This window comes from Molothrus aeneus, chromosome 4 (assembly GCF_037042795.1).
Source record: "Molothrus aeneus isolate 106 chromosome 4, BPBGC_Maene_1.0, whole genome shotgun sequence".
NCBI classification, from domain to species: Eukaryota; Metazoa; Chordata; class Aves; order Passeriformes; family Icteridae; genus Molothrus; species Molothrus aeneus.
This window is the reverse complement of record NC_089649.1, coordinates 27490377-27507704: the sequence shown is the minus strand read 5'-3', so window position 1 is coordinate 27507704 and position 17328 is coordinate 27490377. Positions and strand designations below refer to the sequence as shown.

General features: G+C 44.6%; 2 protein-coding genes across 2 annotated transcripts in view; one reads left to right on the top strand and one right to left on the bottom strand.

The window, feature by feature from the left end:
- Positions 1-7029, bottom strand: part of PPA2 (inorganic pyrophosphatase 2) — a 35032-nt gene extending 28003 nt beyond the window's left edge. Inside the window, exons 1-3 of the mRNA XM_066548153.1 lie at positions 6885-7029; positions 5143-5207; positions 3423-3467 (exon numbers count right to left, since the gene is read on the bottom strand). Of these exons, the coding sequence (XP_066404250.1) occupies positions 3423-3467; positions 5143-5207; positions 6885-7014 (240 nt within the window). The 5' untranslated portion in view covers positions 7015-7029. The remainder of the gene's footprint in view (positions 1-3422; positions 3468-5142; positions 5208-6884) is intronic.
- Positions 7030-16036: 9007 nt separating this feature from the next.
- The window catches only part of ARHGEF38 (Rho guanine nucleotide exchange factor 38), a 37224-nt gene continuing 35932 nt past the window's right edge, over positions 16037-17328 (top strand). Inside the window, exon 1 of the mRNA XM_066549011.1 lies at positions 16037-16223. Within this exon, the coding sequence (XP_066405108.1) occupies positions 16037-16223 (187 nt within the window). The remainder of the gene's footprint in view (positions 16224-17328) is intronic.

Sequence of the window (17328 nt, the reverse complement as noted above, 5' to 3'; positions counted from 1 at the left end):
TAGGAACACAAAGCAAGGCTGCATCTAATGGACACATCCATAGCAAAAGTCTGTGCAAGTTCAAGCACCGGGGTGAAAGATTCACTGATAACCTAAAATTTGGAACACAAATCCCTGACCACATAATGGACACACTGTAGCCCTGGTCACAATATACTGAAAAACTGTCTAACAACACCAAGGACAGTTACAGAGACTGTAGTTAAGGCAGAATGCAAAGTCAGCACAAAGTGTGCACCTGTTCTGCACAGAAAATGACGACAGCTTCTCCTTTCCTATGAAGCATACCAACTTTACCAAATGACATCTCTGACACCAGTTTTGAACACTGCTGGAAGCACAAGGTCAGATCACCTATGCAGACTGCATACCACCCTGATGAGCCCTTAAATCTCACCCGACTAGTTAATTTATCAGAAATTTTTGGCTCACAGAAGCATCCCAGCTCAAGTCCACAAGGGCATCCCAGCAATGTGTAAGCCACAGGACACAACAAAACAAAAGCTGTCTGGGTTTCCTTTCTATTTTTTTTTTCAAATGCTCTTGCGAATGTCTCCAAGTTAGAGGACTATAATCTCTACATGTTTGGACAACTCCTCACCAGAGCCAGCATATGAAACATTGTATTTCAAGAACACCTGGGTCCTCTGAAAGACACCACATGTGAATACTTCTCCAAAGATATACAATGACAAGTAGATTAGAAACTCTTTCAACTACAGCAGGGAACAACATGTCATGTTGGCCTTGAAAAGAAAATGATGACCTCTTCAAGCCTTCCTCCTGCCAGACAAGGCATTTTCAATGAAAAAGGCCATATTCAACAGTCAGGCTCTGACAGTTTTGACTGTAAACCTAGTGGAAACATCCACTTTTCCAGACAGAAATGTGAAACTTTTGAAACCTGTCACAGAGATTTACTTGGGCAGGAGTGGATTCCAAGCGCTTAAGGCAATGCAGGGGTTCAGAGCCCTGAAATTAATAGCAAACTGCTAGTAATTTTAAGACTGGAGCTGAATGTTACTTCTTTCAGCATAGTTTCTACCTCAAAATAACTTCTTTCTTGTCATCAAACAGCCAAAAACCACCTGCAAAAGCAAAAAGGTCAGTTGTCAGCAGCATCTGCAAAGCTAAATTTAACTGAGATTTGGGAAGGTCTAAAATGTTACAAGAAGTGGTTGAACTAGTGAAAACAGTTAATACAGAAACTCGAAAGTGTTTCCCTTAGAAACTACAAACTGAAGCTGCAAAACAGCTGACACAGACTTGCAGGATGTGTGCTCTCTATCCTACAAACGTTGAAAGCTGAAACTCCTCTAACTTTGAGACCTTTTCTGACATCAGGAACACCAAGGACAATTAAAAGTAGATTAGACTGACTAAAGTGACTCTTCCAAAATTATCTTCGTTTTCCATAGCTAGACTGCCGTCTGATAAACACCAGTTCAGCATGATTTAACAAACTTTATTTAATTTAACTCTTTAAGAGGGCTTGCTTTTGTCTGGAGTAACAAATAACTGCCACCCTAAAAGCATAAGTTTCAAAGATGCATTTCCAGGACAAGAACTATCACTTTTGAATTCTGGTCAAATTCAGTGATGGATCAATTGAGTAAGAGGTATCAGCAGCAGCCTTTGCATTCCTAGACAAGAACAAGGAGTCCAGGGCTTCAAAGGTCTTCTGAAATCAGTACATTACATTAAATTCCTCATTTTCCATTTATACCCTGGTTAAGCTATGCTATCCCTGCATACAAGCACACAAGGATGCATCTCTCATCAGGCAAGGTGAGGAGAGCTGCTGAAGAGCCCAGTGTAAGAAGAAACTGCTTTCCAGAACACAAAGATCCTCCTGTTTTCCCTCTCCTCCCCAAATCCCTAAGATCACGATGAAAAAGGTGCTCTCATATTTCACCATTTAAGTATGTTTGGGAAGCTTACAGCCCACACATCTGTTTGCCTAATTGTATCAAAAGCCTGCTAGGATTGAAATGTACATTTGCCTTAGCTCATTTTCTGTAGTTCTATTAAACCACAGTCCAGAGCTGTCTCACAGCAGGAATTATGTGAAGCAGCTCTGGAGGCTACACTGGGCAAGGAAACAAGAGCTGCTCAGCCTCACTGGCATTCTACCCCTCTTTCCACAGGCTACTAGAAACATGGTTTTCAACAAGCTACCATGCTCCTCATAGCACAGACAAATGCAGTTTTGAACAATTTCAGATTCTGCATGAAATGTCTTTGCACCAGTCAGTATTTATAAGCAGCTGAGACACAGAATACTTGACTTGCCAGCAGGAGCTGTAAACAAGAATTGATGTTGCAAGACAATGATTTTTGATAAAAGTCTACTGGCACATACTCTTTCTCCTGAATAGTTCCTCTTTGAGGCATGATTCTACATCTACTAAACAGTACCTAAATGGGCATCAAGCTACAGGAAATCTAAAAAGCCTTACTTAGGCTTGTAGCTTGAATGAATCACAGAGCAAAGGGAGAGGAAACAAATAGTGCAGGACTGTGTGGGGACTGCTGTGCAGCACAAGAACCAGTGCACCACACACTGGCTGCAAAACTATGAGAACCCAGACAACTAGGGCTGTTCTTTCACATCAGATGGGTAGCTACAGTTTTGCAATATGACTGGCCAAACAGATAGGAGAAGATAAGGATTGGAACACACACCCGCCCACCCACATATAATGGCATTAAAACATAGTTTGGCTCATTTTTCTTCTATCACATTCTTTTACTAAGTTTTAGATGGGCCTATGCCAGGCAAAGCACAGCAAAAATTGTTATATTTTGGAAAAGACACTTGAATAAACAAATAGTGCTTCAAAATAAAAGCCTGAGCACATCTTCCATGTTTCCTAGGCTTCTATCAGCCTTAACTTCAATGCTGGATAATGCTGAACCATTAGCAGATGTGGTTTTTCTCCCTTTGGGCCTCCCAGCTGAGTAGAGAAAACAACATAACCCCAGTTCTAAAAAGCAGATCCTCAGTATAATTTCTGCCCTAACATACTTAGGATTTTTGAAGTTCTGTATATAAACCAAAGATTATCCACAGTCAGAGAATAATGAATATTTCATTAAGGGAGGTTTTACTGCAAATATTTCTGAACATAATAGCAAAAAAGATAACACATCTACACACTGCAAAAGTCATAACAAACCTTTGAAAGACTGGCATAAGTGTTTGCCTTTGAGAACATCTTGATCAATAAAGGAATTCTGACATTTCTGGCCCATTCAAAGAGGAGAATATTAAATCTCTTTAAGTCTTCTCCTAAAAGACTTGCATTTGAAGATACGTCAACTATATTCAGTGACAGCAAGTTCACTTTGCAGAAAAGTGATGTTGGAAAGGAAATAGAGGAAATAGTTGAAAAAAAACAAGAAAAAAAACTTAGCAGTACCTCAGATCCAGTAGTCTTTGCCCTCTTTGCAGGAATTTCTTTATCCTATAGGGAAAGAGTGAAGCAAAGAAGTATATAAAGAATACTAGAAAGCAACAGCGTATTCACATAAATACAGGCAACAGTACTTTGCAATGCAATTGAAACACCCTTTGTGAGCACAAAGGCCTAAATTATAACTTTTAAAAGTAAGTACTCAGTTCTGTTTCATTGTGAAATTCTAACCTTCGAGACATTAACAAAGGAAGATAAAAAATGTACAAGGACACATGTACTTTCTCCCAGCTACCACGAAATTTAAGCAGCAATTTAGGCCTGTACTCAACTGATTAAAAACAGTCATCCTTCTGTACAGCTGAAGAAGACAAAAACCAATCCAAAATAAACAAAACCAGTCCAAAAAAAAAGGCTGGATTTATCCATCATAAAGTCCATAAATCTTAGACAAGGGGATGGAAAGACTCTAGCATACATCCTTAAGTCATCCTCCTGCAAACAAGGCAAAATTAACGGAGACCTTAACCATGACTTCCCTTCTTGCTCACCCTTCAGACCCTATATTGGGTAGAATGCTATTTCCCCACTGACACACCAAAATGAATCTCTCCACACTGATCAGACACTGCTGTACTCTAATTTAACCTATTGGTAAAATCACAGGCTATAAGCTACTCCCACAAACTTTTAACTCTAGGTGCAGGGACAGCAAGGCCTCTGGAAACATGTGATGAAAATGCCCATTGCTTTTCTAGCAACAGCACGGACTGAACATGGCATCTTAATAATGATAACTCTGAATGGCCTGCCTCTCCCACTGACAAGCACTGGGGTCTGCTGATCAAAAAGGTTTCATTCAGATTTCCAATATCTCAGATTTAATAATTTAAGAGATTGGTTCATCAGTTCAGGAGTCTCCATCTGAACGTGTTCAAACTACTGACCTTTTGCACCACTCATATCACCCATAGAGACTCAGCAACAAAACAAGAAAACGACTAAAACTCCCCCAGCCTGTTTGTGTCACAAGCACCCTGTGATAAGCAAAGCTCAGCCTAAACCAAAGACTGGCAGTTCTCCCATCAGTGACAGACTAAACAGCCGTTTCATTATTGCTGTAATGAAACCCCAGGGAGGGCGGCTAACAAGACGTGACAGTGCTCAGCTGCACCTCGCGCACTGCGAATCTCCAAAGGTGTGATTACCACTTCTCCCCTGGGCATTGCTGCTGCCTTCCAATTCTAATGCTCCTTTTGGGAATTAAAGACATACACCATAAGTTATGCAAGCATGTGCTGTACATCCACGACAAAGAAATGTACACTTCTAATGGCAGGTGTAGAAAACTGCTAATTCAAAAAGCGTAACAGCAGAAAATTAATTCAAGCACAAACCTAAACACAGAGAATTATCACAAGATACAGTAAGGGTTCTCCTGCCCTCAATCACTTAAGAGACTTAAAGAGACACCTAGGCTTGTATAAACAGCAATCCGTATGTTTCACTGCAAGTTACTAAACTTAGCAGAGAAAATTTGGTGAAGTCATTGTGCCTGCATTACATAAGGGCATCAGTCTGGGTTAGAGTGGCCCTTTCTGGCACTATACATTTCTCTGCTGATTACCAAAAAAAAAGCTTTTAAAACCTGCACTTTTATCTAAAGAACAACAACAAAACTATTAGTATTTTGAAATTAATGATGTTTCAAGGCATAAAAACATACCGCTTTAGATCCAGCAAACAAGGGAATGTCATGGAACGGGGAAATATATTTACCATCTGCATTCTCTGAAAGACAAAACAAAGTAACATTGTAAACCTAAAGATATGGCATAAGATGTTTGTGTTGCTAAACATCACACAATACAGAAATGTATATATGCTATGACTGTGCATCAGTTAAACTTTTTCTGAAGTTCAATTTCAAGCATGTGCCAACATGGAGGACAAGGAATTTGAGTGTTTTGACAAGGAATTATTAGAATCAAAGTTATTACTTTAGAATTCAACACTATGCTTCTCTTCTACCTAGCAATACAAGATATACAAGGATGAGAAGATTCTTTCATTCTTTTCTACTCCCTGGCCATACACAACCATTAACAAATTAAAAAAAAAAAAACAGACCCAAAGGAACCTCATTTCCATCAGTGGTAAGTGAATTCATCTGGGTTTCTAGCAGTGTTGCCCCTGTGATTGCACTGTATTTCTAATAAACAGAGTTTCATGACCACAAATCCCCCAACATAATAGGCCAAATTCTGATCAAAAGTGAGGGATGGGATAAGTGCTCTAAAGCCCTCGATATGAAGCACCACACCTTGAAACCACCAGAAATTGATCTTAACTTAGTGGGGACCCAATCTGCACCTCAGCCTTGCCCCCACTCTAGAAAGAAACTAATTTCACTGGAGTGTATATCACATCAAGAGAGTGCAAACACTAATTCAAATCCCAAGGAATTTCTCCTCTGCTAGCACCCCTATTCATAGTAAAGGAAAAAGCAGACAAGGCACTTCACTCGGCTCTGGACTTTTGAGCACTTCAGTAAAGAAGAGTAAATGGAGCTGATGTGCGATTCCTGGAAACCTCCCAGATGTTCCTCCCAAAACCAAAATGTAGTGGTAAGCTGTTTATTACATTTTGTTTATAAAACAGAATTTAGTGGTAAGCTGTTTATTCCCACCAAATAAAGTGACTTTCTCTAGACGATCTCCTGCACTGGCAGCTCCGTGAATGAGCACAAGGGAGCTCTGGCAGCGCTGCCAAGGGCGCACACGCCGCCTCCGCTTCTCCCACACCAGCAGACGTCAGAGTTGACTGTAGGTCAATGGACCAGAAACGTACAAACCCACTGCGACAGGACTGGCACACGAACAAGACAACACTGTTCCGAAAATGCGTAATACTGAGCACGGGACACCCTCAGCTCTCGCTGGGTCTTGAGACGCCTCCTGGAGCCCTGCCCGTGCCCTCGCACTGCCGCTCGCCGGCCCCGCTCGGAGCTGGAGCCCCACGATTTGGATGCCAGCCTCCCGCCTCGGTGACGTGTCTGGTGGGTGGGAGGGCGGCCCTGCTCACAAGGGACAGGCTGGGCTGTCACACCCCAGAGCCTCTCACGGCTGTCCCTGGGGTGCCACAGGCCCCGCGGCCAGGCTGCCGCTACCCGGCATCACGGCACCGCTTCACCCCCGGCATCCTCCGGGGCTCGGCAAAGGCACGGCCGGGCCTCCAAAAGCCCAGCATCCCCACCAAAAGCCGGGATGTCTACTCGCAGTGAGGATCTGCCCTCACTCTCTACAAAAACACTGCTCTCGCCCTGCAGCGGCGGGAAGGCTCGGGTGCGATACCTCAGCCGGCCCGAGGAGCCGCCGCGGGAGCGGGGAGCCGCCGCCGCCGCCACCTCCGTGCGCCCCGCGGGCCGGGGAAGGAAAAGGTTTATGGAGTCCGCGGACTGCTACTTACTAAAGTAGAGGCGGTAGTCGGGCGAGTTGGGCCGGCCCCGCTGTTCCGTGCTGTAGCGGGACATGGCGCCCAGGCGCCCCCACCCCCGCGCCGCCAGCAGCAGCCGCGACAGCCCCGGCGGCGCTCGCATGATGGCGGCGGCCGCGCGCCGCCTTCCCTCCCCTTCCTGCGGCCGCCGCCGCGCCGGCCCTGCCCCGCCTGCTGCGGCCCCGGCCGGGCCCAGGGCAGCGCTGCGGGGAGAGGCTGGGGCCGCACAGCCTCAGGGAGGGCCCCACCGGCTTGAAATTAATAGTAAGGAAAGGCAGCCCCTCCTTGAGGCGGTAGGTGACCGCAGCGGGAGGCAGGCAGGCTGGCGCAGATGGCAGCCCGGGTGTTCCCAGGCTGGGTGCTCGCAGGCCGCCAGCACTGCCGCAAAGGGGGATGCCGAGAGCATGGAGCCAGGCTCTTCTCGGTGATGCCAAGCACTAGGACGCGAGGGAGTGAGCAGAAACTGACACACAGGAAGTCCCACTGAACTTACGCTAGAGCAGATTTTCATGATGGCCTCACTACTGTTTCCCCATGTGCACCTCTGAAATGTGTCGGTGCTGGGTCTTTGATGGAGCTGTATTCTAGTGTGTAGATTTCCCATTACAAGGCTCTGGGGGGGGGGGGGAAAGCTATAGTCTCCTCTGATTTGTGCCACTGCTTGCTGCATTTGTGACAATAGGCATCTCCAGGAGAGCAGAGAGGAAATTTGCAGGGCCATTGCCCACTTCTACAGAAGCTACAAAATAGTGCTACATATTTCATCAGAGGAGTTGGCATCTGAGTTCACCAAATGCAAAGTTTTCAGGGGTAATCCCCTGAATTGAACATGTAGGGGTGAAATTCTTCATAGAATCATAGATCTGGGGGGAAGGGTCTTTAAAGATCATGTAGTTCCTCCCTGCCATGGACAGGGAGACCTTTTACCAGACCAGGTTGCTCAGAGCTCCATCCAACCTGGCAATGAACATTTCCAGGGATGGTGCATCCACAGCCTCTCTGGGAAACCTGTTCCAGAGTCTTCCTCACAGTAAAGAATTTATTATATCTAATCCTAGACATACTCTCTTTCAGTCGGAAGCCATTCCCCTTGTCCCATCATACTCCTGTAAGAAGTCCCTCTCCATCTTTCTTTTAGGCTCTCCTCAGATACCAGCAGCTCTCTGTAGTTCTAAGTCTTTTAAGTTTGTCCAGAGGGCAAACAATCTGTTTTTCATGTGGAGTAATTAAAAAAAGGAAAAACCTATATAACGTTTTTTCTATTATAATAAAATCCATTATGTGCTTTCTTTGAGTTGTCCTGCTGCTGAAATGGGCATGGTTAAAAGGAAACACGTGCCATAGGCCTAGAATTCTGCCTCTGCGTAGTTCTGAGGAATCTGAACTTCATTTATATAAAGCCAGAGCCTTTGAAAATCACTTACTGAGAATACACACAGGATTTTTTTACACTTGTAAGGCTGACAGATGGGTGTAAGGTTATTCTAGTAGGAGTCCAATTCCTATTTATTTTCCTCTACAAACTGAAAAGTGAAACACACTGCAGTGTCCAGGAGTCCTGGTAAGATGCACAAAGTCTGAGCACAGAGTTCTCCTTTGCCTTGTGTTGTGAACATGGTCTTGCCTAAAACTCTCTCATCTGTAATGGGAAATCAGCTGTGAAGCATTTAGAATTTATTAAATATAAACGAGTTTCTGTGCCGGTGCTGTTTAGATGCATAAATAAATGCCATCATGTTACCTAGCAAGGGCAGATGATACAGCAGAAAACCACACTGACACCCTGCTAGTGCTACCAGAGCAGAGTGATGCTTTAGTACTCTAAGATGTCGAAAATTATCCTAGTACTGCAGAAATATGAATCCTTTAAATAGGTTTGATTGTATTTTTCAGTATTGTGCATTATATTTCACATATAATACAGCTGAAATACACCAATACTCCTCAAGTCATGTTTGGGTAAGACCAGCTCCCTGGTTAGAATAAGTTTACCTACCATCCTTCAAATAAATGTTTTGGTTCCAGTATTTACCTTGAGCAAATTCTCCAGAATTACCAAGTCTTTTACTGCCAAGGGATTTTTTCACATTCATTCCCAAGTTTTTTACATCTAGCTCCTTGCATATCATTCCAATTGGGCCAGCAAAAAGCATTTATAGGACTGATCCCGTTCATTGACCTTGTAACAGCTCCTGCTGAAAAACAATGAAAATATTGCTATTTATTTCAATGGAATTAGAGCCAGGTCCTTAAGACTTAAGTAGAACTTACATGGTGCTTAGGTTTTATGCTTGCCCTCTGCACAGGGGTGAATCTCATTCCAGCAAAATGCCACTGGAGTATAGCAAAAACTCAGCAGCAATATAACCATCTAAGCCTGAAGGACGTCCTTATTTTAAAAGTTTGTGCTCTGCAGCGTACATTTACATGGATTTTAGATAAATTTGTATATACACACATAAATATTTTAAAATTAATGTTTTGCCCATTAAAGTGCTGTGCAAATTAAATGCAGAAAATATTATCTATATTTTAATTTAAGGAAACCCATCCTCCTGAAGGAAAATAATTTTCATCTTTTCACCTAATAAAGCTTTGAAGAATTTCATTAGTACGACTATGTGCTATTTCAGTGCATTTGCTCTTGGCTGGTGATCACATCATTATCATTAAATTTTGCTGTAATAGAAGTTCTATCTCCATGGCTTATAAGACCATTAATCTGAAGGAAACAATTCCTGCCAGCCTTCTGTTTTGCTGCTACCTGTGTGCAGAAGTTACAGCCAGTATTCCTCCCTGCCTGCCCAGCCACCTCAGTGGAACAGGTCACTTCCTGGGCCTGCTGGCCAGTGCTCTCTCATTCAGCCAGCACCATCTCCCCCTCCTGCCAGTGGATCAGCTGGAACCAGGGCAGATCAAGCCAGGCAAGGCTAGCTGAGGCAGTTTAGGGACTTTGGGCTAAATTATTCAGGCTGCTTTTCAGCCAAAGCAAGTTAAGGGCCATGAACAACTCCTGCAGATCTTTGCACTGAGTCCTTGCAGAAGAAGGATGACAAATCATTGGAGTGGGTGACCTCTTTCATTGGCGCAGCTGGATTTGGCAGAGGATGTCTAGAGAGGATGTCTACAAGCAGCCAAGTCACAGATGGATTTGTATATTGCTCACTGATGGATGCCTGATGGCAATGAAGGACTGCGTCATCTAACTGAAATGAATCATTGTGTATTTCAGTAACTAGAACTAGGTTTATCAAGTTACACTACTTTCCATCTCAATGTGAATATTGAGGCTCCTATCCCAAAGACACTAAGTACCTTGGGTCACGCTGTGAACCCTTGTTTTGCAGCAGTGAACTCACTTCTGTAACCCAATTGCTTTAAAGAGACTGATCTTCTGTATTTATGCAAAATTTGGATTTAGTCATAATACTTATTACTGTTAGGAAGATTTTAAGTTTACACCCTGTTTTTCCACGAATAAATTGTTTGTCTGAGCTGTTTTGTCTAAGCTGTTTCTTTTTAAACCGTGCTTTTTTTTAGGCTGTGAAGTGTGTTAGGTTTGCTTGCCACACTTTACTTCTCTGGACCTCTGCCTAGAAAGTGATTTGCCTATCAAGAGGCCAGGACACAATGACTGACTCTAGTTTTGTCAGATATTTCCATTTCTTCCCTCCTAGACATCTGTACTGAGTTAATTTTAAGCTCTGTGAACCAAGGATTTTCAGCCTACACTATCTCACATTAAACTTGTTTGTGAATATGAACTGAAGCTTAATTTTTTTAAGACTCTTATCTTTGTTACTCCAAGGCAACTCCTCCATCACAAAACAAAAATCACCAAATAGTATTCTCTCTGGATCATTCTTTCATTCATTCTTTCACAAATGAGCACAAACAGGAACATAGACAAAAAGAAAAAAAGGGCTCCAGTTCAGCTATAACAATACTGTCTGGAAATATAAAATTTTAGTGTGAAGCTATAAATCTATAATGATTCAAAATAGAGATCTAGAAGGAAAATCTTTCCATTTGCTCATGATGGTCCATTTTTAGGTTCCATTCCTCTCTTGATTTGCGAATTGCCAGACTTAAGGTTCTCAAAGAATTCCACAGAAAATATTTCATCTTGGTAATTTCTATGCCCTCTTATTTTACATTGAAACACACCAGTAATGAAGAATCATCTTCCTGTTCTTTTACCTATGCCTTGCTCTCTTGCTTGTCTTTCCTCATTAGCTTTGATATCACAGTGCCATCTACTTGATCAACAGAGTCAGGTTATTTTCCTTAGAAAATTACACGGCTCTAACACTGAAGAATTCAAAGGGCTGCTCGGTTTCCTGGCAAGTTCTCTCTCCTTCTCACCTCCCAGCCCTTTCAAAGCAGCACTGCCCTTAGATGTCCCCCTCTGGGAGCTGGCCCAGCTCCAATCCTATCGGACCTACACAAAGCCCTGGCTGGATAGTGACAGATCCACAGCGCTGCAAGGACAATCCAAGCCCTGCCGACCCTTTTCTCAGCATCCCTTCTCCTCTCTGGCAGGTGTTTCAATTTGAGAGATGGGTCCCCCTCTGTAGGCAGAAAATACATTTGCCTTTTGTGTGTGTAAACTGGAGCAGAGGCTTTGTTTGGAGTAAGAAAGCATCACAGCAGTCGGAGGAGATAGATTGCATATCTTGAAAGGTTGAGCCATCCCTTCTTAGAAATATCCACAGCCTAGCCTGAGCCCCAGCAGGCATGTACTTTATGAATTTTTCCTACAAATATTTAGACAAGAAACACTGTAGACAGGGCTAAAAGAAATTATCACTGTGCACTTACTTCTAAAGACCTGTTTCTCTACAGGAATCACCAGTCTGGCAAGATCAACAGTAGGACTGAAGGTGAGACTGCCACACTAAATAACTTTTCACCTACAAGACAGGCTTTTTTCTCTTTTTGTACTATTGAAAGGTGTTTGAAGTTTTTTCCAATGTATATTTCAAAGTAATTTTGATTCATTCATTGTGAAAAATCAGCATGTAGACTCCAGTTTTACCTGTCCCTAAGCCTTATCTTTTTATTGCTTTTTTCCTCACCTGTCATGCTGTTCTTATCTTACTAGTACTGTTGCAAACAGGTAGAGTGTACATACCAGCCACTTTCCTGTGCTCAAAGTCCTCGATGGGCCTTACACAGAATTGTTCTTATCAAAGCCTCCACGTTTTGTCCCTCAGAAGACATCTTTGCTATGATACATGCATACAGGCTGAGAGACAAGATACAGGCTTGCCTTTATTTGCACTGAGGCTTCTCTGTATGGAGATGGGGAGCTACAGAGACATCTGCACTCTTTGCTGTCATGCTCCACCAGTGGGGAAGGTAGTACAGCTTTCTGCAGCAGCACCATAGTACCTTTCTGCTTCTCCACTGCCTGTCAAATGTGATCTTTTTACATAGGTGAAACTGGCAAAGTCACTCTCAGTCTCTCTGACTGTGATTTTCTTTTCTTTGCTGTCTGTGCTGGCCATTGCAGTGAGCAAACTTGTAAATGCCAATCCCATGCCATTGCCACAGGACTCCAGCAGTGGTCTATGCATCCACTCAAAGGGAACAGGCAAGGCAGTCAACCCACACCGGTATTTTTTGTAAAACTTCTGGGATCCTGAGTTATAAAGAAATCTGTAACAGCTGTGAGGTATGACATGAAAACAAATAACTGTTTGCTTACTTAATGGCCATCAGTCTTTATGGCTCTTCTAGTTCATTTATAGCTCAAGACTAAGATAAAGGTTGGCATTGACCATACAACAATCAGCTCTTGTATGTGGCCAATACAGTTGCTGGGGAACACAATGCCAATATTTTCTATGTTGACACCAGCACCTGTTCTGTTTCTTAAGCAGGGTGGCTTCCGTGCAAATAACTCCTGTGAGTGTTTGCATCAACTGGATTCCAGTTTGCTCTGTGGAACTGAGCATAACAGAGTAGTAAAAGAGATTTCCACATTCATTGAAAAAGAGCATCTTGTCCACGTAGATACCATATATTCCTCTTGTCTTATGGATTAGTGACTTTGGTACTGTTTTCCCATCAGTTGCTAATGGGGCCAGAAGAGAGCAGGAATAATTTGAAATTGAGAGAGGGTTGCTCATACTGTTGTGAGCGGCAGTGAATGCTTCACACACAGTTCTGACCTGTACTTTCTGTGGCATTTTGTTATAGTCAGTAAAGATCAGCAAACAGTAATAAGAGTTTATAGGGGGTCTTGCTCAAAAGCACATCTGATTGTTTTTCTGTAATCCCTCTGCTGATTGCACAGGCATAGCCCACTGCTGTAAATCCATGATGGGATTTAATGTGATGATGGATACATCCGCTTGTCTCTCAAATCTCCCCCCCTCCAAAGGGGATGGGGAAGCCACCAGTCCTGAATATGTCCCATTCATTTGGAGTATCACAGAAGATATGGTATTTTCAGCCTTTCCTATGTTGAGTGGCACAGAGGAGATATTTTAAGGTTACAGTAAGTTCTCATCTACATTCTAAACTGTGGTGTAGGCCTGCTTTGGGCTCCTGGCTTTCTCCAAAACAATGCTGCTGGCTAAAGCCATGTAAACCATTCCAAGTACAACAGCAGCAGTAACTACAGCTGGCTTTCCCCATAACAATTTTGTTGCTGAATGAACACACAATTTTTTACCCCTTGTGACTGAGTTGAAGAGGAAGAGGAAGACAACTTTTGCACGTGGAGAGATTGCTGTCGTAATAAACACCTGAGCAAACTTTACCATATCCTGTCTTGGCTGTAACTCTGCACATGTGCCAGAACTTACAATGCCAAGAATTCTATTAAATTTGTTCTTCCACCTTCACCCAGCCAAGATACATTCCCCAGTTCTCCCCCAAACCATTTGAATTTAAATAAGTATAAGGAAATCTAATCTAAAATGATGGGACCTCTGTTTTCTGAGAAGCATGGCACTGAAATCCTGGTGGGGAGAGATACCTTCTCTGGGTAATTCTGGCCTAAGCAACCGTCAGCCCTACCCACAGCTGCTCATATGTGCCCTGCGTCATCCCCTGCCTCGTGCTGCTACAACTGCTTCCTTAGTTGGATGAGGAACTAATCAGAAGCACAGATCCAGATGGAAAATAGCCCAGGGAAAAGGGGTGAGGGAAGGAGTTTTCTGCCAGATCAGTTCCTCCATCTCATTTCAAATGCGTGTTTACACCCTGCAGCAATAAGGGGAACAAATTCATCTGGGGAAGGGGGGCAGTCAGGGTGGTGACTGTTTAAACCAGTTTTACCACCCTCAATGAATAACAAGCTATTGCTTCAAGTAAAAGCTCCTCCCAAAGTTCCCAGTGTAAGGAAATTGTCTGATTGATTTCCCTACTCCCGCTTTAGTCTGTGTACTACTTCTTGCTAGAGCTTTGATGCTTGTCACAAGTGTGCCACCAGTCTGTCCCTGCCTACGCCTCTCCCTGCTGTCACCACTGCTTTGCCTTTCAAAGAACTTTTGTGGTCTGACTTGCAGAATAAAGAGTTTCTTAGGAAATAGCAAAGAGGAGGCAGGACGTAACACATAAATTGCCTATGTAATATGTGACTTCTCTGTGTGAGCACAGTCTTCCCAGTATTCCCCTCACCACTTTATTCCTCTGCCAGGCTGTGTTTGGGCTGGACACTTTGTGCAGCACTGGCCTGGTGCTGCAATTTGACGTAGTTTATTGCTTAACAGTTTCATAACCTCTTATTTTCACTACTGGGTAGAAATGAAGGGCTTTGATGAGGAGATTGCATTACAGGACCCGTTTTGTAAAGAAAAACAAAACTTGGGAATGAGGTTACACTACTACGTCTCATCCCAGCTTGTTTTTTACTAGACAGTCCTTCAGGGACATAGCGTGGCAGCGCTAAAGCCAAACGCTCTGCCAGCCTCTGTCAGAGGACATTCGTTGTGTCCCCTGGCAGATGCTGTGGCAATAATTGTGCGTGAGACTGACACCGATTAGGCTGCACCACGGGGCTCCCACCAGGCATTTCCTACAGCAGCCAGGGCTGCAGGATTGGGTATCACAGCAGCGGCAGTGATTGCTACTGATGGCTGTTGGGGCTCTTCCCGGGATAAGTCCGGTCCAAGCGTAGATGCCAGCAACTCCTGCTGTTTTGACATGAGCTTGATTAGACTGGCGCTACAGAGAATCACTAGGCAGTGCATGTGTGCCAGAGGCCATTGCTAACAGACAGGATAATAAGATCTCTTCCAGGGGCTAATCCAGAGGTATTATGAGCAGGTGTTTTGGTGTCCACTCCCCTGGCTATCACAGCCTGGTGGTTAGCTGTGCTATCCTTCACCTTCACAGGCCCTTGGCAGGCTTTCACTTTGGCCCGTCTATGCGTAATGTAGAGCAGGGCAGAGCCTGGTTTGAGACAAGCATCAGCTCCAGGCTGCTTCCTACCTCCCGGAGGGGCTTTCATGTCCTTCTCAGCCCTTTCCTTTATTGTCCTGGGGGACTGGTCGCCTTTCAAACCTGTAGATCCGGAGTTTCCAGCCCAAAAGCTACACCTCTCAGTGGGGTCAGGAGACTGGCAGATGCAACTTGATATGCAAGGAGCCGGGGTCCTGACCAGGCTGCCGGACTGAGGGTCGAGTGGGTGGCTGGCCTCCCCACTGGCCTTGCTCTCCGCTTCCACCCGCCCGGCAGTGCAGAGAGGGAAGAGGTCTGCCGTGCCACACTCAGCCATCTCCCTGCCAGAGCCGGGAGGAGGCAATTCCCGCTCCTCTGTGCCGGCACCCCGGGCCCTGTGGCGGGGTGAGGAGCGTGCCCTGCAGCAGGGAGAGGGCCGGGGAATGGCTGCGGTTTGGGGCTGGCTCCGAAAGCGGCCCCGCCAGGCGCGCTTGCACACAGGGCAGGTGAATGCAAACGCTGCCCGGGGCGGCAGCTTCCCGGGGGTGGAGCTGCTCCGGCACAGGTGGCAGGGCTGAGCCCGGGGCCCTGCGGAACCTGGCCAGCCCTGCTGCAAACCCTAGCCCAAAGCAGCCAGCCTTCACCTGGGCAGGGAGGTCACCTTCCCGAATATCGAGCTATTGTCCCCCCTCCACCACCAGCAGCAGCACGCAAGGCTGTCCGGGGAGAGCATGGACTGTCCGGGGAAGGAAGGCACCGGGGGAAGGCTGAGGAATTTGACTCTGCTAAGGAACAAGCTGTACCTGGGGCAGAGGAGGAGGACGGAGCCCGTGGTGGAGAGCACCACCACCGCCGGGGACCACGGCAACTTGAGGAGGAGTCAGTCCGACAGGACAGAGTACAGCCAGAAACTGCAAGGTACTGGGGAAGCTTGTTCGGTGCTCTGCTGCCAGGGATGCTCTGAGCTGGGCTGGTGTCTCCGTGCCCTCCAGGCTGCAGGCTTCAGATAAAGAAGGGAATGGCAGGCACTGCCCCCCCTCCACACCCACAGCTGGAATGAGCAATGAGCAATGGCCCCTCTCAGCCTTGCCCCCCACCTCCTGGCTGTGACATGTTTCCCCTAATTTTTCTAAATGGTGTTTTGTAGACGGGACACGGAATATAATTGAAGGTTTTGGTGAGTGCCTGCAAAACTCGTATGCAACCAAAACCTTTCTCATTCACCAGAATGCATTTGCAACACAAACAGTAATGTGAAAATAGGATGGCTCCATCCTATCTGTCTTTGGCTGTCTGGCTGTCGCATTAAGCAGGGTATGTGCCAAGTCATTAGAAGCATCAAGGACTTCTTTTTTTCTCAATTAAAAATATTGTGATCTATAAACTGTTGCATAGATTGTACAAGCCTGAACTAAAGTATGTCCAAATACATGTTCAGATGGATATACTGATGAAAATTATACCATTCTGTGATTATGGAGAGAGTTGCTTTTCAAATAACCAAATTGCATATGGAACACAAATTGTAGCAAAGTATGTCAGTACTGGGTTTGTCAATCAAAAATTAAATGTGATGCCACAAATTGAGGAAAAGCATGAAGAATGTGAATAGCAATTTCTGGGAGTGCTCTGGAACACCAACTGATGAATTGCTGTGGGTTTCCAGGGTCTTGAACAACAGGGTTTGAGTATTATTATACTATAAGTGTGTATTACTAATAGTGCTATAACTGCTTAGTGGCAGTCATTCTTGCAACCATAATCCTTTATGAGGAAATAAAATAGAAAAATACTTTGGATTGCTGTATTGTGGTTTTGATGCACTTAATTAGGAAGTAGCATTGCTTCAGAGAGACAATAAAAGCAGAAAATAAAATAATAAGCCTGAAAATAATAGGTTTTCTATGGGGACTGCATATGCTGAAACAGAGAGGTTCATCAATTGTGCTCTTCCCTCCTCATGATAGCTAATCAATGAGAAGGTGAAAAATACTCAGATAGGTCAGGCCCACCATTCAGGAAC